We start from the raw sequence: 20,292 nt of genomic DNA, 5'->3' as shown, positions 1-20,292 counted from the left end.
TCTGCAAGAAGAGGATTTGGCTTTTTTTTTTTAATTATTATTTTTCTTCCCCCCCCCCCCTTTTTTCTGCCTGAAAAGGGGCTTTTTGTTTGGGTTCTGCAGGAGCAACATCTAATTGGGGGGGGGGGGTGTGTTTGGTCTTGCTTTTATTCCCCCCCGGTGCTGGGAGGGAGGGGGCAGGGATTCTGAGCTCCCTGCAAATATCCAAGAGAAACTTTCTGCTTTCCCCCCCCCTCCCGAATAAACTCATTTATTCTCCTGGCCGCTCAGAAAGAAAAGCTCCACTTCATTTGAAATTAGAATTATTGGGGGGGGGGGGGGAGAAGGTGTTCCCCTTAATTTGCCTCGTTATGCCCATCATTAGCGGAGTCATTACAGCGTGGGGGGGGGGGAGAAAGGCACAAAAAATGTCTTTTTTTTTTTTTTTTTTCTCCCCATTATCACCGAGTTAAACACAAACGCGAGGAATTTTAAGGGGAGGAGGGTTATTTTTTCCCCCCTCGCCACCTGCCACGGGATCGTTGCCGGCCGGCTCGCCGACCGCCTGGCCGGGGTTAATTAATTATTTTACGGGAAGTAACGGGATCCGCGGTGTTTTTTCCCCTCCTAGATTGATGCCCGGGAGCCGATCCTGATCCGGGAGCCCCACGGCCTCGGCTATGGACGTCGTCCTCTCCGACTTTGTCCGCTCAACGGGGGCAGAGCCGGGACTGGCCAGAGACCTGCTGGAAGGTAAAGAAAATAGGGAATAAAAGGAAGGGGGGGGTGGTGGGGGTGGGAAAAAGCGAGTGTGATGCTCAGCGCCTGCCCCGCTGGAATTCTGCCTGGGTTTCTCGTTACGCCTCCGTGGGATAATGAATTCCAAACGTCGGGAAGGAGAAGGCATCATCCGGGAGCGCCGTTTCCCCCTCCCTTCGCCCTCTCCCTTCCCGTGTGGTTCTCCCCGCGAGCGGCAAAACTTCAGGGGGGGGAGAAAAAAAAAAAAAGATATATATTTCTTTATTTTTTTACATTATAGCAGCGACGTCTTCCGAAGGGCTGAAGGGACCGCGCTGGGTTTTCAGAGCGCTAGAGGGGTAATTATAGAGGCAAAAGCCCTGCTCTTACTGGTAGATCTCGTTCTGCTGGTGAAGGTGGGGGGTTCTTTGAGGGTTGGGTTGATCGCGCCGATAGGAATTGCTGGTTTCTCGGTGCCCGGTGGCCTCTCCTGGCAGAGCAGCCCCTTCTCGACCGGCGCGGGAAGCTCCTGCCGAGCGGCATCCCTCGGGTTTGAGGGGACGGAGACGCTTGGGATGCTCGGGAATCCAAGGGGAGCATCCTCTGCCTTCAAAGAGTTTGCTTTTGGAGGGGGGGAAGCAGCCCTCGAGAGCCCCCGCTCGCAGCGCCGCCGGCTTTCTGGTGCTCTGCCTATTTTTTTTTTTAAAGGGCGTATATTTGCCCTAAAATTTGGTATGATCTTGGCTTTCTCGAAAACTCCTCGATGGTGGCGTTTAGTCGGAGGCTGCAGGTAATTTTTCTCCCCCAAGACTTACAGCGACGGGAAGGGAGGGAGGAGAAAAGGTCTTCGTTTTGGGGCTGGAAAGTCACCCTTGGGTTAACGCTGATGGGGAGTAAATACTGGCCCCTGGTGTAATGCCGGAGGAGAGAGACCTGGCGGGGCAGTTTATAGGTAATTAACCCACCTGTAATTAAAAAGGAAGACCGTACTTGCTGCTTTTCTTCCTTTTCTCATATAATACAGGTCATTTTTCTGCTTTTTTTTCAACCCAGGACCCGATGCTCCTACAGCATCCGCCCCGGATGCTTGAGCAGGGATGAATTCAAAGCCCTGAAATTATTGCTAAAATCTAGGTTTTTAGGCAATTTCCTCCACCTCCGGTATCGTTTCGTCACTGTTTCCTCTCCCGGCTTCCCCTTAACTTGAGTTCGGGGCTTCGGCCTTGAATTTTGGGGAAGTCTGGCGAGTTGTGGGTTTTGCGGTGGGTTTGGGGGGGTTTCGGTTGCTTTGTTTCGTGTCGGGGTTTCTAATATTGTCTTTCGGAAGAAACCTTGAGGCTGGCGATAGAGCAGCTGGAAGGGGATGCTATTTTTGGGTGGATATTAGCAAAATGAGATAAAATAGATGTATTAAGTGATGTGTGTCCCCCTACGCAGGACTATAAAGCTGGCTTTTGTTCCCCCACTGTCTGCTCACTTGCTAATTGAAGGGTTTAGATTAACAGTGTTCAGGAAAATAATAGAAAAAAATCAAAAATCACTATTTTTGTGAATGGAAGCCATACGGGAGGTTTTTTGGGGTGTTTTTTTTGGGGGGTGTATTCTCGCCTTTGGAAACCGGTGGCTCCTCGAAATTCAATTTATTGCACGCTGAAAGAATTCAGCGTATTAATATATATTTATGTTCTTGCAGCTGGGTAGCGGTGAAGGGAAGTGGAATTGCTTTAAGGTTTCGCTCAGTTCCGTCAAGTTTAAGATGGTTTTGTGAATGATTTCTCCATCAGCGACGACACGAGCTGCCGAAAAGCTCTTCCGGTACCGCCTTGCCCGGCTGGGACCTCGCTTGCTTCTGTTTTTCGGGTGGTTTTCTCTCAAAAGACGCGCTGGGATTAAAGATACCGTGTTATGAGTTTGGCGTTCGGAGCTGGGTGTTTTCCCAGTGTCCGCTCTTCTGGTGACCCTGCCCTTCTTCATCTCACAGCCCAGAACCTTCTGCTGCCAAAATTCTCTCTCAGGCTAGATCTAAGGAGGAATTTTTTTTTTTGTACGCTGAGGGTGGTGAGAGCCTGGCCCAGGTTGCCCAGAGAAGCTGTGGCTGCCCCATCCCTGGAGGGGTTCAAGGCCAGGTTGGAGAGGGGCTTGGAGCAACCTGGGCTGGTGGGAGGTGTGGGGCTAGATGGTCTTTAAGGTCCCTTCTAACCCAACCGTTTCTGTGATTCTCTGAAAATGTGAGGTCTTTGGACCCGTGTTTAGGTTTTGCAGATGGCCAGCATCCAAGAGCAGTAGCTCCCTCTTAAGCTCTGGCCATGTCTTCGCACACGCAAGGTGTGAACTAACACTTGCTGGGCTCTGTCATGGTTAAATCTCTTCCAGAACTCCAAATCCTGGTCAGACGTGGAGCAACCAGCTGAAGGAGTGGTCCTGCACCTTGATTTCCTCCTTGTTTCTGCTACACAGCCCTTCATCCTTCATGATAAACTCCACTATTGTTGGTTTCTAGCCTGGATCTTTGATTTCTCTCTCGTCTGATGGTGACCACTCTTGATCCCTTCCCATCCAGGCAAGAACTGGGATCTGAGCGCAGCCCTGAGCGACTTCGAACAGCTACGGCAAGTGCACGCCGGGAATCTGCCCCATTCCTTCAACGAGGGCCGTGGCTACAAACCCCCCGAAAAAGAGGTGGCCCGGCCCGGGCGACCGCCACTCCAGCGGCAGGATGACATCGTACAAGGTCAGTATCACCAAAACCATCCCAGACCAATTAAATCTGCCTTCTGGGACCCAAAATATTTATATGCTGGAGCAACACATCTTGGACTCAATGTTGAAGGTCCCTTCCAATCTGGACAATTCTAGATTCGTTCTAGGTTCCAGAAGGTCTAGATCTTGAAGGTCCCTTCCAATCTGGACAATTCTGTGATTCCTTCTAGGTTCTAGAAGGTCCAGATCTTGAAGGTCCCTTCCAATCTAGACAATTCTATGATTCCTTGTAGGTTCTAGAAGGTCCAGATCTTGAAGGTCCCTTCCAATCTGGACAATTCTGTGATTCCTTCTAGGTTCTTGAAGGTCCCTTCCAATCTAGACAATTCTATGGTTCCTTCTAGGTTCTAGAAGGTCTAGATCTTGAAGGCCCCTTCCAATCTGGACTATGATTCTTTCTAGATCGCTTCCAATCTAGGCAATTCCATGATCGTATGAAAAATACTGGTTGAAGGCATCGATTTGGTAATTGCATCTGGGAGATTTGCTGTTTCTGCACCGTTTAGATGTTTTTTTCATCTTCCTTTCCTCAGAGAAGCGCCTGTCGCGAGGCATTTCCCATGCCAGCTCCACCATCGTCTCCCTGGCCCGTTCCCACGTCTCCAGCAACGGCGGCAGCAGCAGCGACCATCTCTTGGAGATGCCCATCTGCACCTTCCAGCTGCCCGACCTCACCGTCTACACCGAGGACTTCCGCAGCTTCATCGAGCGCGACCTCATCGAGCAGTCCATGCTGGTGGCACTGGAGCAGGCCGGTGAGTGCCTTTTTTTAACGCTAATATCGCGTTTTTTCGCAGCAATTTCACCGGGAAGGAGAAACGAGCCCGTTGTTGAGGACACGTATCTCCTGGGTGTTTATTTCCTCCCTTTTTAGAGTTGAGTCAGAGTCTTTGCCCGCAGACACCGAACCTAAATAAGTCATGGGTGTCGTCACAGCTCAAGCAGCTGAGTGGTAACGCCCCAAAAAAATTCGCATTATGTCCCCCTCTGCCCTGCCCCGTCCCCTGGGAGAAGGGGGAGAAGAAATTCCTGCCTGACATAGACCGTAGCTCCTCGCGGCTGACAAATATTAGTGATTATAGCCATTTTAAATCGATGATGTATTTTATACACAACTTCCACGCGGGAAAACACCTCTGCTGGGGAGGAACCACCTTCCAGGTTTTGTTTCCCGATTTGTTTGGAGGCTGTTTTCCTCCTGAAGAGTCGCCGGACGATCTGTAAATGAGATTTAGGTGGGGAATAAATGGGACCCTCCCTCCTGGCAGGGAAAACCCAACGCCCGTCACCAGGATGGGGCGAGGAGGCCACCAGGCAAGATCTCGGGAGCTTTTCCACCCCTCCTTATTTCTTCCACCCATGCACACACCTAGAAAACTATTCCTCCGGCCGTAACGTATTATTCCGAACGTCAAATTTTCACCCTCTTCCTGCTGGAGCGTTCCCGTCATGAATATTCTCCTGGTTTGGAAATGAGCACTCGATCCCAGCGATCCCGTTGCCGTCGGGTCGAACGCAGATAAAATCCTACCCGTGTGCATCGGTCGGTGGAGGGTGTTGGGTTGCTCTTCTCGGGGGCACAAATTCTGGCCCGGGGAGGGGGACAAGAGGTGGCAGGCTCTTTGTCCCCGAGGTACCGGGGACGCCTCCTGGCACGTTGAGACGACTTTAACGTGAAATAATTGATTTATGGTTTTTTAGCGAGTGAGTTTTGAAGGCTGAAGTGTGTCTGTGTGGAGTGGGGTTGTTAGAAAGGGGGGTTTGTCTTTATTTAAGGGCCGTGCTGCGTATATAAAATATTCCAAGTTTGATTTGAGGTTGGGTTGTGAGCCTGGAGCCGTGATCTACGGTGACTCCCGTTGTTAATTTAGCACATGCTAAATTTAGGGGATTAAACAAATATTTTATAGACCAATAAAACACTGAGATACTCTTCTCCCTCCATCCAGAGGTCCCTTCGCACCCCTGTGGCAGAGTAAGGGCGCTTTAAAGCGGCTGTAAATCGTAATGACGTCCTCTTGGAAGGCTTTTAGGGGCTGGGAGTGGTGTGAAAAGCTCTTGGTGCGGTTGAAAATTTGGTCCTTGCCTCCAATCTCAGCGTTCCCCGTCCCAAACCTGAATGGATTAAGCCTTGCCCGGTGTTTTGAAGACACAGGGTGGGTTTTCTCGGTGCACACATGGAGGAGAATCGGCGGTGCCTTGCCCGAGGCTATTAAATAAATAAAAATCATGAAGAATTGAAAGAAATCCCTGGATTTGATGGCTCCGGGGTCAGGCTTTTTCCCCGGGGTCAGGGACCGCGGTGGCAAACGCGCCTTCGGATGTCCCTCAGCGTCAAGAAACCTCCTGCTTCGCCCTTCAGACTCGTATTTAATAAACGTCTTGAGGCCGGACCGTGACGAAGCGCTGAGCTTCCCCGTCGCTGCGGGAACCGGCGGCCGAGGGCAACCGAAAGGGGTTCCTCGTTCTCGGGGTGTAAATGTCCCCCGTCTCGGAGCGGGCGGTCAAAAGGGCTGGGTGCTTTTGGTGACGCATCGCCCGGGTTTGGGGAAGCTTTTTCAGCCCGTGCCTGAGCGGAGACGTGTGCCTGCACGTCCCCCCTGCTCTGTCTTACCTGCCTGGCATCCAGTTTGGGAATATTTTGGTCCGTAAGTCATCGGTTTCCTTAGCAGGAGAGATGAGCTCACGTTCCAAAGGCAGGAGGAACCTTCTCAGAAGTCGGTCTGCGGGACGCTGCCGTGACCCAGGACCGCTGCCACCGTGCCCTTGTCCCCTCCTGTGTCTAAATACACTCCAACACGCTCTTTTCGCTGCCAGATCCCCCCAAAAAATAGGTTTTCTACAGGTATTGTTCTCAGAGATGAGCTAAAGAGACTCCAGATGAATTATCTCATTTTGGACACGTGAAATGAGCTCGTTTCAGCGCAGATGCCACTTTTTTTTTTTTTTTTTTCCTTCTCTCTCCTCTCCTTTTTTGGTCTCTTTTTTAGCCCAGTTCCAGGGGGTGATGCTGCTCCTTCACCCTCCCCGGTGCTTCAGGGGGGCTCCGTGGTCTCTGGTCACCGCACGGTCGTGGTGGGGCATCCGTGGTGGCTCCGTCCCCTCGGGCTGAGGAGCAAGAGGCCAGGTCACCCCCGGGAACGAGGACAGACCTGTAATTACGGCGCTGGATTCCCCGGTAGCCTTAGGGAAGCCATTTGGGTTTTTAATGAGTCAATCCTCGTCTCCGGGCCAGGAGGAGCCCCGACTTTCTTCCTGCCCATTCCCGTGACCTATTTAGATGGTTCCTGTTAGAAGAAACGCCGTGTTTTACCAACCCTACGCAAGAAAACGACGGTATTTTACCCACCCTCCACCTTTGTGCACAGGTTCTGCTGGGCCAAACCCACGTTCTGTAGCAAAACCAGCTGTGGGGCAGAACTGGACCCAGTAAAAGCCACAGTGCTGGATGCAGAGGAACCTTCTTGATGGTCTCCAGAAGTGGAAGAGCTGTCAGTGGCCTCGCTGCTCGAGCAGGGACTCCGAGAAGGTCCCTCGTGCTCTTTGAAAACCATTTATCTTCCTCCTTAGAGCTCTCAGGGCTCCCTCCTAATAACCACGTGCGGAGAAATATGTTGTTTTAAATACTTCCAAGGGGCCTCTTGGCCTCTCCGCCGCCTCCAATGGGAGCAAAACATTTGGAGAAGGGATCGGGGAATGCGGTTGCTTTTGCGCGACGGACTTCTCTTGCGTAACTGGAAATCTCTACAAACCACTCCGGCTGCCCGGCCGGGGCCGTGTGCGGTGTGACACCCCCCCCCCCCTCCTCTTCACCCCCCCCCCCTCCCGCCGTGCAAATAGAAATCCCTCCCCCAATGAAAAATAGAAATACCTCCCCGAGGTGTGTCGTCCCCCCCCCCAACCCTCCCCATCGCACCCGACTTGGCTGGAGCAGAGGTTGCACAACCTCCGAAGCACCCACCAGCAACACCCTTGAACCTCCCCACCTCCCCAAGCCGTGAAAAAAAGAGCAGCGAATTCTCCAGGATTTTAAAAAATAAAATAAAATAATAAAATAAAAATAAAGGAGCCGGGGGCCGCCCACGGAAGCGTTAGGTTTGGGTTGAGCTTTTGTTGGGAGGCTGTTTTGCTGCTGGGTTGGCTCCGCTGGCCCCGGGCCACTTGGCTCAGGGCTGCCCCTTGGCCGTGCCAGGAGTTATATTGAGGGAAAGCAGGCGGCTTTTCCGAGCGGAGCTATTGTCCCCGGGCCCCGGACTAAACGCTTTTCAACTCCGGCCGGTTCCTTTCCCCACGCCCAAGAAAAGAAATGGCGGGTTTTTCTGGTTGTTTTTTTTTTTTTTTCCTGTTTATGGGTGTTTAAAACCAAGTTTTCCCTATTTAGCTCTTCCACGGCTGCCGTCGCCGAGGTTGGGAAACAATTTCAAGAAGTCCTGTGTTTGGGAACAGGGGTCTTTGGCGGGGACCGAGCTGGGGAGAAACCGGTCGGAAGGCTGGTTTTTTTTTTCTGCCGGAGCGATTTAAATACAGCTTTTGGAAGCCCCAACCAGCCAAAAAAACCCCACCTTTTTTTCGCCCGGGATCCGCTGGAGAAAAACTCCCGGATAAAAATCCCAGCCAAGGGAGGCAGCGAGTTCAAAGTCCTTAATTCAGCCCGACTCCCCGTCCCTGATCAATGTTTAACCTCCCGTCGCGCTGGACTCGACTGCGACGTGTCTGTTAATTCTTTTCTTCCCAGCTTCTATTTTTAGACGCTCTTGACTTGAATTGCTCCAAGTGGCCTTATATTACCCAAAAAAGCTGCTATTTCGAAAGGGCCTAAAGCGCTGTCATTTTACATTTTCCTCCCTAAAGCTGCTGGGATCGGCAAAATCCCCCGGTATTTTACCTAAACCGGTGAGCAGGGAGAAAAGGACCCATGGGAGACAGTATAAATGAGAGCGATTCGGTTAGAAAAAGAGATTAAAAAAGGGGTTATTAAGTGGCAAAGTTGTTGGGCATCGTTTGTGACAGGGATTTAAGGAGGCGGTTTCGGGTGGATGGTTTTAAAATAAGGGTTCAAAAGCCTTGATGGGTTTGAAATAAGTAGAGAGGGGGGAGAAATGGAGAGGAGAGCCCTGGTCCGGGTTAAATTCTTGGCTGGGCTGGCTCTTCTTTCTAATTAATTCTAATTTGTGTGACCTTAACTCAGCCTGGCCCTTTCCGTGCGTCCCCATGAAGTTTTGCGGCTGCAATCTCCCCTTTTTGTTGCTTTATTACCACCTTGACCCCTTCCTCCTTCCAGCCGCGGGCTGGCTCTGGAACCGCTCATATATTTTGCCGTTTCCCTGCAAATTAAGCAGGTTTCCACCCTCGGTGGTGGTTTTCGGGGGGAGGAACACACACCGGTCCCGTGCTGTGTAACAGGGGGGACCCCGTTTTCACGCTCTCCCAATATCCCCACAGGTCGTCTGAACTGGTGGGCCAACGTGGATCCCAGTTGCCAACGGCTTCTTCCCCTGGCCACCACCGGGGACGGGAACTGCCTGCTCCACGCCGCCTCCCTGGGTAAGAGCTGGGCTTAATTAACGGCGGGCGAAATAACAAACCAGTTCACTTCGGACCCCCGAGACTGGGGGAGCAGCCGTCCCCTGGGAGAGCCCAGGACCGTCTTTGGGAGCAGGACTCAGCGTTTCCCATCCCTTCCCACGGGAAACCTGGATGCTCCCCCGCTCATCCCGGCCCCCGGGGTAGTCGGAGCGGGAGCAGTCGCGATGCTCCGGCTCCGCGGGAGAGGAACGGTTTAAAGGAACCAGCTTGGGTGCTCCTAAAATACCTCGCCCCTTCCCTTTGGCGCCTTTCCCTGGGTTTCTGAAGGAAACGTGAAATAACGGAGCCGCCCCTTCCCTCCTCGCGCACGGTGGAGTTTCAAGAGCCCGGATTCCGTTTCCCCTGCTTGATTGGGACCGTAGTAAATTCTCCGAGGTTTCCAGGCTCTCGAATCAGCCGCGCTGTGTGTTTCCTCCCTTATTTATATTTCAGACGCAGCAAAACCACGGTCTCCTCTAACCAGAGGAGGCCCCGGAGATGCTGGGAGGGCTGGAGCCCCTCTGCTGGGAGGGGGGGCTGAGAGAGTTGGGGGGGTTCAGCCTGGAGAAGAGAAGGCTCCGGGGAGACCTTGGAGCCCCTTCCAGTCCCTCAAGGGGCTCCAGGAAAGCTGGGGGGGGGGACTCTTGATGGAGGGAGGGGAGCGATGGGACGAGAGGGAAGAGTTTTAAGCTGAAAAAGCCTCTAGCCTCGTTTTCCCATCACATTTAACGTCGAGAAGCGGGTGATTTTTGTGAACAAATATTTTGCTGTGTCTGCGAGATGCTTTAGACTTGAAGGCAGAGGCGGCGGCTCCCTTCAGCCGCGTCAAAACCCGCCGCGGGTGGAAGATTCAGGCTTAAAACTGGGATTTTTATTGTTTAGATTGGAAAATCTTGCGGTTTTCTGCCTCTGTTGCCCAGTTTGCCCCCTTGGCCCGGTTGGGGGCGGGTTGCGGGACCTCGGCGGGGCGACGGAGCGACGCCGACCGCTGCTAATCCTCTGCTGCCCTTTCTTTTTTTCTCCCCCCCCGTTCAGGGATGTGGGGTTTCCACGATCGCGATCTCATGCTCCGCAAATCCCTTTACACCCTGATGGATAAAGGCCAGGAGAGGGAAGCCCTGAAGAGGAGGTGGCGCTGGCAGCAAACGCAGCAGAACAAGGAGGTAGGAACCTCTGAGCCGAGGGAGGGGGGGGGAAAGTCTCCGTGAAATCTCCTGTGGCTCCGGGAGATGCTCCCTGTGGCCGTAAAATCTGCTTTGAATTTTGGGCAACTCCCTACCTTGCGTTACCGGCCGTAACGAGTTGGCCACACGGCATCACGGTGCCATAATGAAATGTCTCCTTCCATCCAAACTCCGGGAAAATTCTCTTTATTACAAGGTAGGGAATTTTTTTATGAGAATTGCCCGGTATCGATGGAAAACGAATGTCTCCTTCGGGCATTGAAGGTCCGAGATGGGCTTTTTTTAAAGAGCGAAGCGTTGCGGTGGCCTCGGTCTCTCCAGCGAGACGCGCCGCGGAGCAAACTCCTCCACCGAAAAAAGGCGATTTATCAACTTGCCGCGTGAAAGGCCCTTCGAAGCGGTGACTTGGGGGGGGGCTCCCCCAAAAACAGGGGGCTTTGTCGAGGTGGAAGGTTCCCCGATGGCGCGAGGCAGCCCCTCGGCGTCGAGAGGTTTTTGTGGGAAGGGGGTAAAACCGGTTTTTTTGTTTCCAGCTGACGCTGAAGGATGTTGTTTACTCTCCAGCTTCCTTTTTATTTTGGGAAGGGCAGGAAGATTCGTATCTTGACAGGTGGAAAAAAGAAAATAAAATCAAATAGGTATTTCCCCGTTCGAGGCAGAGTAATTAATAAATAATCGGGGGTTTTATTGCTATTAAAAGCAGGCTTTTATGCATCTCTTTAAACTGGGTGCACCAGAATTAGCCGCCAGCAAAGTAGGGATTTTAAAAGGAGTTGAAAAAAAAAGGAGCCGAAGGGTCTGGGCAGCCGATGTGGGATGTGGATGGTGCAACGGGTCCAGGAATCCCAGGAACCGCCAAAGCACTTGGCTGGAAGTGGAGGATTCCGAGCTCCTCCTTCCCCAATCAGCTGGGAAGGAGCAGCCCCGGGGTGAGGGACGCTGCTCGGGATTTCCCGACGCGCTCCGGGGGCGATGTTCTCCCCCCGGGCTTTGCTCCACGAGCTTTGGGTCGGCGAGGAAAGGAAGAATTCGCTTTGCCGAGGACGTAACCGGGTGCAGAGAAACCGAACTAATGCCTCGCGGGGCAAAGCGGGGAGCGGAATGTGCCACCGGTCGCTTCTGGTGCACGACTCGAAGGGTTTCCGGGCAGGTTTCAGGATTTGGGGTGTTGTGTTTGGATGCTGGAGCTGGGGAGAGGAGGAGGAGGAGGAGGAGGAGGAGGAGGAGGAGGAGGAGGAGGAGGGAAAACCTCCCTGCCCTTCCCCTTGAGTTTCTCCACCTTAAATACAGCAGGTCCGGGCTCAGCTTTTTGCACAGTTGGGTGTTTAAAGGTATTTTAAGGTGTTTCTCATCTTCCTCGGGATGAATTACGGCTCGTGGTCGTAGACTCGTGGAATGGTTTGGGTCGGAAGGGGCTGGAAAGACACCTCCCACCAGCCCAGGTTGCTCCAAGCCCCGTCCAACCTGGGCCAGGCTCTCAGCACCCTCACACCGAAGTGGTTCTTCTCCATTCTCCTCCTTCTGGGGCTTGAAATATTTAACCCCCACCCCGCCAAAAGGCACCTTTTTTTCTTTGTTTCTTTTTTTTTTTGCATAATATATCGATTAAATTTGCGTAACTCCACAGAGGGAAGTTGTGGCTGCCCGTAGAAAACGGCTGCAGAGATTGGAAAATATTGACTTTGAAGGTTTTGAGGGTTTGGGGGTTTTTTTTATTATTATTATTATTATTTATTTGCCTTTCCGCAGTCCGGCCTCGTTTACACGGAAGAGGAGTGGCAGAAGGAGTGGAACGAGCTGATCAAGCTGGCGTCCAGCGAGCCCCGCGTGCACTACGGCACCAACGGGGGCGGCTGCGGGGGGTACGTTGGCGGCAGGGGGGGGGGCGTAACACCCCTAGGTAGAAAACGCAGCGAATATCTTCTTTTTCTTCCTTAATATCGGGGTAATTCCCCGGGGGATGAGGCTGGGGGGCGGAGGCGTGGGGCCGGCCCGTGGGGTTTGGAGGGGGAGGATGGAGGATCACGAGGAAAAAGGGGGGAGGTCCACGGAGCGTGGTTTAAATTCCACCCGACCCCTTTCCTTGGGGGGGGGGAAGGAAGGGGGGGCGATGCACACCTCGAACAGCAAGTTAATCTTTTCTCCTGGGTGATCGCCATAAAACGAGAGTCGTTAGCAATAGCTGAGGATTTCTGCGGTGCTCCCCGTGCCTTTCAAGGGCGCTTTGTCACCGCGCCCGTCCCCAAACCAACGCCGCTCTGAAGGCTGTTTAGATAAGAGACTCCCACAAGGGCCACCCGGGGACGGGGTTTTTCCTGGGGACAACCCTTCTCTTAAAATAAGACGTTTCTGGGGGGAGGAGGAGGAATCCACATCTAAAATCTCAAATCAGGGCTGAGATCGCACTCAGTGCCGTTAATACCATCCTCCTCGACGTGGGTGCCTATAAAGGGCTCACCCTGGTTTTAAAAGCGAGGATTAAATACTCAAGGGGTGAAAATTCCTTTATTTTCCTCGCTCCCCGCAGGGTTGAGAGCTCCGAAGAGCCGGTGTACGAGAGCCTGGAGGAATTCCACGTTTTCGTCCTTGCCCACGTCTTGAAGAGACCCATCGTGGTGGTGGCAGACACGATGCTGCGGGACTCGGGGGGAGAAGGTAGGAATTGGCTTCCTCTTTTCCAACTTTTCATAGAATCATAGAATCATCCAGGTTGGAAGAGACCCTTGGGATCATCGAGTCCGACCATCTACCCTACTCTACAAAGTTCTCCCCTACACCATATCCCCCAACACCACATCTAAACGGTTCTTAAACACATCCAGGGATGGTGACTCAACCCCCTCCCTGGGCAGCCTGTTCCAATGCCCGATCACTCTTTCTGGGAAAAATTCTTTCCTAATGTTCAGTCTAAACCTACCCTGTTGGAGCTTGAAGCCGTTCCCTCTTGTTCTATCGCTATTTGCTTGTGAGAAGAGACCAGCACCAACCTCTCTACAGTGTCCTTTCAAGTAGTTGTAGAGAGTGATGAGGTCTCCCCTCAGCCTCCTCTTCCTCATACTAAACAGTCCCAGCTCCTTCGACCGCTCTTCATAAGATTTATTCTCCAGGCCCTTCACCAGCTTCGTTGCCCTCCTCTGCACTCGCTCCAGCACCTCGACATCTCTCTTGGATTGAGGTGCCCAAAACCGGACACGATACTCCAGGTGTGGCCTCACCAGTGCCGAGTACAGGGGGACAATCACCTCCCTACTTCTGCTGCTCACGCTGTTTCTAACACAAGCCAGGATGCCGTTGGCTTTCGTGGCCACCTGGGCACACTGCCGGCTCACGTTCAGCCGCTTGTCCATTAGAACCCCCAGGTCTCTTTCTTCCAGGCAGCTTTCCAGCCCCATTTCCCCAAGCCTGTAGCGCTGCTCGGGGTTATTGTGGCCCAAGCGCAGAACCCGGCACTTGCCCTTGTTGAAGCTCACACCACGCTTTTCACGAATTACGCCGTCTCAGGCTGCCTATTTCCTCTTCGCCGCACATTTTCACGGCGTCTTTTTTTTTTGGTTTTTGCTCAACGAAGCCGGATCTTGAACCCGAGAGCAGAGCCCGGGCTGCCTGAAGGGTGTGAGACACACAGCTCCGCCTCGCAGGCTGATTTTTAGCTGGTTTTAAAGAGCGTCGCCGTGATGTTTTGGGGTTTGGTTTGTTGTTTTTTTTCTACCCCTTTTGCCCCCACGCGCGTGTGTGACGATGGGAAATTCCGTTCCCCGCGGGTCGTATTTTCCACTCGCAGCCTTAATTTCCTGTCGGGTTCAGCAATTACCATCGCTCTGCCAGCAGGTTTGAAGTTTGTAAAAAAAAAAAAGGGTGGGTTTTGTTTTTTTTTTTTCGCTAGAAAACACAGGTTTGTTCTGCGACTGGGCTCCTCCTGGCGTGAAACAGAGGTTCTATTTTGGGTTGCGGTTTTCTTTTTAAAGTGTCCCTCGAGCTGACGGATAATTGGAGGTGAAACCTTGATTGAAGCAAACGGCTCGTTCTGGAGCAGTTTCAGCACAAACAACTCTTTAACCCGTGATGAAAATTAATTAACCGCCCCCGTTTCTTTCCAGCTTTCGCCCCGATTCCCTTTGGAGGGATTTATCTTCCCCTGGAAGTCCCAGCCAACAAGTGCCATCGCTCTCCGTTGGTCCTGGCTTACGACCAAGCCCATTTTTCTGCCCTGGTATCCATGGAGCAGAAGGAACCCACAAAAGATCAAGGTGGGTGACAAAGAAGATGGAAAGCAATATGACGTTGAGAGCAGCCCTGCTGAGGAGGGCTTTTGAGGGGTGTTGGGGGGCACGGAAAGCTGGCCGTGGGCTGGCAACGTGTACTGGCGGCCCAGCAAGCCCCCCACCCCCTGGAAATGGGGGGACAATGGTTGGGGGGGGATTCTGCCCCTCTGCTCCGCTCTGGGGAGACACCCCCACACCCAGTGCTGCCTCCAGCTCTGGGGCCACCAGCATCAGAAGGACACGGAGCTGTTGGAGGAACATCAGAAGGACGTGGAGCTGTTGGAGCGGGGCCAGAGGAGGCCCCGGAGATGCTGGGAGGGCTGGAGCCCCTCTGCTGGGAGGGGGGGCTGAGAGAGTTGGGGGGGTTCAGCCTGGAGAAGAGAAGGCTCCGGGGAGACCTTGGAGCCCCTTCCAGTCCCCAAAGGGGCTCCAGGAAAGCTGGGGGGGGACTCTTGATGAGGGAGGGGAGCGATGGGACGAGGGGGAAGGGTTTTAAGCTGAAAAAGGAGAGATTTAGGTTAGATATTGGGCAGAAGTTCTTTATTTTGAGGGTGGTGAGAGCCTGGCCCAGGTTGCCCAGAGAAGCTGTGGCTGCCCCATCCCTGGAGGGGTTCAAGGCCAGGTTGGAGGGGGCTTGGAGCAACCTGGGCTGGTGGGAGGTGGCCCTGCCCAGGGCAGGGGGGATGGAACGGAGTGGTCTTTAAGGTCCCCTCCCACCCAAACCATTCCATGAAGATTCCTTGATGCTAAACGTTGCCAGTCGTTGTGTCACTTGGTGTGACACCAGTTGCCATCAGAGCTGATGTTCTTGGTGGGTGCTCAGGGCTTGGCTGCCACCGCTGCCAACGTGCAAGATTTTGTCCTTTTGGGCACTACAAGTGTATTTTCTTCTCCCTCCTGCAGCTGTGATCCCCCTGACGGACTCGGAGCACAAGCTGCTCCCCGTGCACTTTGCCGTGGATCCCGGGAAGGAATGGCAGTGGGGAAAGGACGACAGTGACAACGTCAAGCTGGCCAGGTCGGTCACAGCTCGGGGGGGTTCCTCGCTCTGTCCCCAGCCGGGGCTTTCTCCTGTCTGGGTGAAAGCTGGGCTTGGGGCAGGAACCTTTCTGGTGGGGATGGAAGAGCTTTTTCCTCTTATTTTATCCTCTTTTAATGCCCCGATTCTGGTACTTTTGGGGTTGGGTGGTGACATCTCGTGAGCTTCGTTCCCAGGAGGTGAAGAGATGATTCCTCCAAATCCCAGAGCTTCAGACTGGGTGTTGGCTCAGAAACGAGAGGCAAAAGAGGATGAACTGTCGTTTTCACACCAAAAAAAAAGGGTGTATTTTTCCATTCCTCTCTCCCCACTCGAAGCTAACGAGGTCTCCGAGCATCTCCGTCACCCTTTGGTGGCAACCGAGCTGGAAAACCTCCCGAATCCAAGGATTCAAATTCAGCAGAGGTTTTACCGATGCCCTATCCCAGTCTGAGGGGTTTGGAGCCAGTAGAAAAAACTCCATCCCTCTCATTTTTTTAACCGGAAAGAATGATTATTATTTTATTTATTTTTTTTTTACATTTTTTTGCCAAGTGGAAATTTTGGAGCGATTTTTACTCTTTTTTTTTTTGGGGGGGGGGGTAGGGGGAGAGAATCCTTTTGAAACCAACTCTGCCTCGATCTGTAAATCGAAGAGGAGAGAACCTCCGTTCTGGGCGCGAAACTGGACTCTAACTTTGGGGGGGGGGTTTTTTGGGGGGGGGGGGGGGTTGTGTGTTTGGTTTGGTTTTTTTTTTGTTGGTTGGTTGGGTTTTTTTATCCTTATTTTAAACGGCAGCGTGACGTTGTCGCTGGAGGCGAAGCTGCACCTGCTGCACAGCTACATGAATGTCAAGTGGATCACGTTGCCTTGCGACACGCAGGTAAAAGAGACGCCGGGGAGGGTTTATCGGACTCTTTTTAATTATTCAAACCCCCCCTGCCCCCACACACACACACTTCTGCGGGGGGCTCTCCTTCACCTGGGGTACCCCCCCCCCCCCCCCGAAATTGCCGCTGATACTGCTCCGAGCAGAGAAATTACAGGGGGGGGGGGGTTGTTTGTATTTTATTTTCCTGGAGCTTTTCGTGCCTGTTTTTTCCCCCCTCTCCCCGCAAACCCGACGCGGGGGGGGGAAGGGGGGGGGGGGTCTGGGGTGGCTGGAAGGAGAAAAAACGACACCGGTTGCTCCAAGACAAACGCAGGCTCTCGGTTTACGGCCGCCAGAAGCTGCTGTTGAGACACGGGGTCGGATTCCACTTTTCCCAGGACCTTTCCTTGACAGGAAAACTCCCTTCCGTGTCCCCAAATCCCCGCCTCGACAGCGGGAAGAGGTTTGGATTTGGGTGGTTTAGGTTTTGGTTTTTTTTTTTTTCCCGCCTTCCCCTTTTAGGGGAAAACTCCCCAAATTTAAAGGATGAGCTGCTCTGGTCTGCGGGAAACCCGGTGAGGTGTCATCTCCACAGCAAAGCCCGAGCGGGTGACGTTCTGCCTTGTCACCTCCTGAACGGGCCACCTCCAATGTCCCCATCTCCACCTTCTCCTTCTAGATGGAGGGACCCCGGGAAACGGGTGCGCCCCCCACACACCCCCCACCCCGAAACGCTCCGGGGGTGACCGGCGGGGGAATTTATGGGAATTTATTACCTCCTTGTTTTTTTCTTCTCCACCTTTTCCCTTGAGACCACCAGCGAGTTAAGATGGTTCTGGACCCTCAGGAGGTGCCACCGAGTGTGTTCGAGGGTTGTCCCCTTCCCTTCTCGGAGCTGCCACCTCCTTTGCTTCACCTGAAAGTTCTTCTCCGAGGAGCTCGGTGACTCCATGATCCCAAGGGTCTCTTCCAACGTAGGCGATTGATTCTCTGATTCTCCGATTCTCTGACTTTGATATGTAATTATTATTCTTTTTTTTTTTTCTTTTTTTTTTTTTTTTTTCCCCCTTCTTTCCCAGGCGCCTTTGGCCCAGCCGGAATCTCCCACAGCCTCCGCCGGCGACGACGCTCGTTCGGCTGCAGAATCGGGAGAGTCGGACAAGGAATCGGTCTGCAGCAGCTCGGCCAGCAACGGGGGGAGCAGGGCTTGCAAAGAGAGAGAGAAACCAAAGAAAGACCGGGAAAAAGAGAAGGAAAAAGAGAAAAAACGGGCGGATTCGGTGGCCAACAAGCTGGGCAGCTCGGGAAAACTTTGGGAAGCAAACTAAAAAGAACATGGGGGGCTGATGCACAGCAAAGGCGGCAAGGGGGGGGTGAGCAACGGGCAGGGGACACCTGGAGAAGAAGAAAAAAGGCTCCTTGAAATCGAGGAAAGGCAGCAAAGAGGAACCTTCCCCGGGAGACTCAGGGGTTCCCGCCGAGAAAACCACCTCCTCGGGAAAACGGTTCCCGAAAAACCCTCGGATCCTTGGAAATACGGCAACGACGTCAGGCTGAGCCTGAGCATCCTGCGGGCGGCCATGCAGGGCGAGCGCAAGTTCATTTTCGCCGGCCACCTCAAAACCAGCAACCGGCACCAGTACCAGGAGGAGATGATCCAGCGGTACCTCCTGGATGCCGAGGAACGCTTCCTGGCCGAACAGAAACAAAAAGAGGCGGAGAAAAAAGCCCCCCCCACCCACCCAGCCAAGAAACCGGAGCCGGAGGGAAACCCCAACAAGGGCGAGGAGGTGATGCTCAACCCCGCGTACCCCCCCCAGCCTCCCCCCCCCCCCGCCTACACCCTCCACACCCCGGATTTGGCCCTGAGCGCTAAAATCGCCGCTTTTCCCTCCGGTTATTCGGGAGTTTTCACTTTTCCAGACCTTCCCCCCCGGTGAACAGCCTGGAAGGGTCTCACCCCCCCGGCTACCAAGACGGTAGGCGGCAAGTAGCCGGGGGGCTTGCGGTAGCCTCCCCCCTTACGCCACTTTACCCCGGCACTGCCCCCAGGCGCCGCGGGCGAATCCCTACCAAACCAGCCCTTCCCACCCGGGGAGATTTTCCCCCACGGACATGGAAGTTCATCCCCTTTTCCCTTCGGAATGCGAGGCTTCCGGTTGCGCCCCCCCAAGCCAGGCGACATCGCACGACAACGGTTACCGGACCCCCCCGAAACCGAGGGCTGGCAAAAAGGGACGTCGGGGGAAAGGAATAAAAACCGGCTCCTCTATAACGTCCCGCAGACCAAATGCAAGCAGCCGAACTGCGGTTTTTACGGACACCCGGAAACCGGGAATTTCTGCTCCTGCTGTTACAAAGAGGAGATGAAACGCAAGGAGCGGGAGGCTCTGGTGCACAGGTTCTGAGCCCCCCCCCCACCCCTCACTCCCACCCCCCACCTTCCCCCCCCCCCCCATTTCTAACCTCACACCCCCCCCTCCCCTCCGGCGCTGATCTTAGGACCCATGAAAGATGGGGAATGCAATAATATATATATAATTTCTTTATTATTATTATTATTTTTTAACACCTTCCCCCGCGCTGCTGGAAGGGGGGGAGGGAGGGGGGAGCGGATATTTGGGCTGAAACCAGGGGGAGAGAAAAGGGGGGGGTGGGGGGGGGAGGAGGGCGAGGGACAACGCCCCCCCTCCCCGGGGACGAGAGGGATGAGCAGAACGGGGGAAAAAAGGGAGGTTTTGGGGTTTTTTTTATTTTTCCTTCGAAACCATTCGATAAACCAGACCAAAGCTTTGGGAGACGCCACGGGGGAGCAGCACCCGCCGGATTCCGCCGTCACCAACCGCCCGGAACCCGGCGAAAACATCCCAGAAATTCCACAAACCCTTTTTTTTTTTTTTTTTTTTTTTTAAAGGAGAGATTCTTATTTTTATTGTTTGGGTTTTTTTTTTTGGGGGGGGGGGGTGGGGGGTGTGTTTCAGTTTCTATTTCTTTTTTTGCCCGGCTCCCTCGGGTGCTGGCAGCGGGTTCCACTCCGGTTTTGAAAAAGTTATTTGAAAAGAAGATTTTAAAATATGATTTGAAACTCTTTGGGGGGGGGGGGGCATCGCAGCGCTCGAGTGGTTTGGAATTTTGGGGGGTTTTCCCCCCCCCCCCACCCCAGTCCTCGCAGAAGGACTGGGCCAAAAAAAAAAGACAGTGGTACCCTCGACCCGATTTAGTAAGAATTAAGAGAAAAAAAAAAAAAACAAAAACAAAAAAAACCCCCAAAACCCCAAAAAAACGAGCGGGAGGGAACGCTGCCCCCCCCCCCCTCAATCCCCCCCCCAGCGATAACTCTTGAGCAATTACTACCTCTTTTCCGCTGAATCCAATTAACTCGGCTCCGTTTCGCTGAGCCACCTCACTGGGAATATTAAAAAGTCTAGTTTTCTTTTTCTTTTTTTTTTTGCTAATAGGGCTTAAAAAAAAAGAAAAAAATAAATAAAAATACAGACCCATAACTAACCGTTCCCTTCCGCCCCCCCCCCAACTTCCCCCCCCCCCTCCATCCCAACCCCTGCGGGTGGGTTTAACTTTAGCACCTGCAATATTTGCACACATCTATTTTACTTTTCAATATTTTTTTCTTTCTTAATTTTTTTGGAACTACGCCCCCCCCCCTCCTTCCCCCCCCCCCCAGTTTCACGCAAGAGCGAGGTTCAGCTTTTTTACACCCCCCCCCAAGAAAATACACCCCCTGATTCAAAGCTTTACACCCCTCCCTCGCCGTTGGAATAATTTGGAATTATTTTGAAATTTTTTTTTTGGGGGGGGGGGGGGAGTTGTTTTGGGGTTTTTTGGCTTTTTTTTTTTTCAGAAGGCGTCCAACTATGCAATCCCTTCCCCTGCCGACCCCCCCCTTGCCCCCCCCC

General features: G+C 53.2%; 1 protein-coding gene across 1 annotated transcript; it reads left to right on the top strand.

The window, feature by feature from the left end:
• Positions 1–659: 659 nt before the first annotated feature.
• Positions 660–18,786, top strand: OTUD7B (OTU deubiquitinase 7B). Its single transcript, XM_074164485.1, is given in 16 exon segments — positions 660–732; positions 3,278–3,448; positions 4,011–4,232; positions 8,920–9,021; positions 10,078–10,205; positions 11,976–12,088; positions 12,754–12,881; positions 14,324–14,473; positions 15,392–15,506; positions 16,306–16,390; positions 17,458–17,771; positions 17,773–17,872; positions 17,875–18,300; positions 18,303–18,378; positions 18,381–18,589; positions 18,592–18,786. Coding segments are annotated over 16 exon segments (2,607 nt in total).
• Positions 18,787–20,292: the final 1,506 nt, after the last annotated feature.

This window comes from Numenius arquata, chromosome 27, assembly GCF_964106895.1.
Source record: "Numenius arquata chromosome 27, bNumArq3.hap1.1, whole genome shotgun sequence".
In the NCBI taxonomy this organism is placed as follows: Eukaryota; Metazoa; Chordata; class Aves; order Charadriiformes; family Scolopacidae; genus Numenius; species Numenius arquata.
This window is presented reverse-complemented; position numbering and strand designations above follow the sequence as displayed.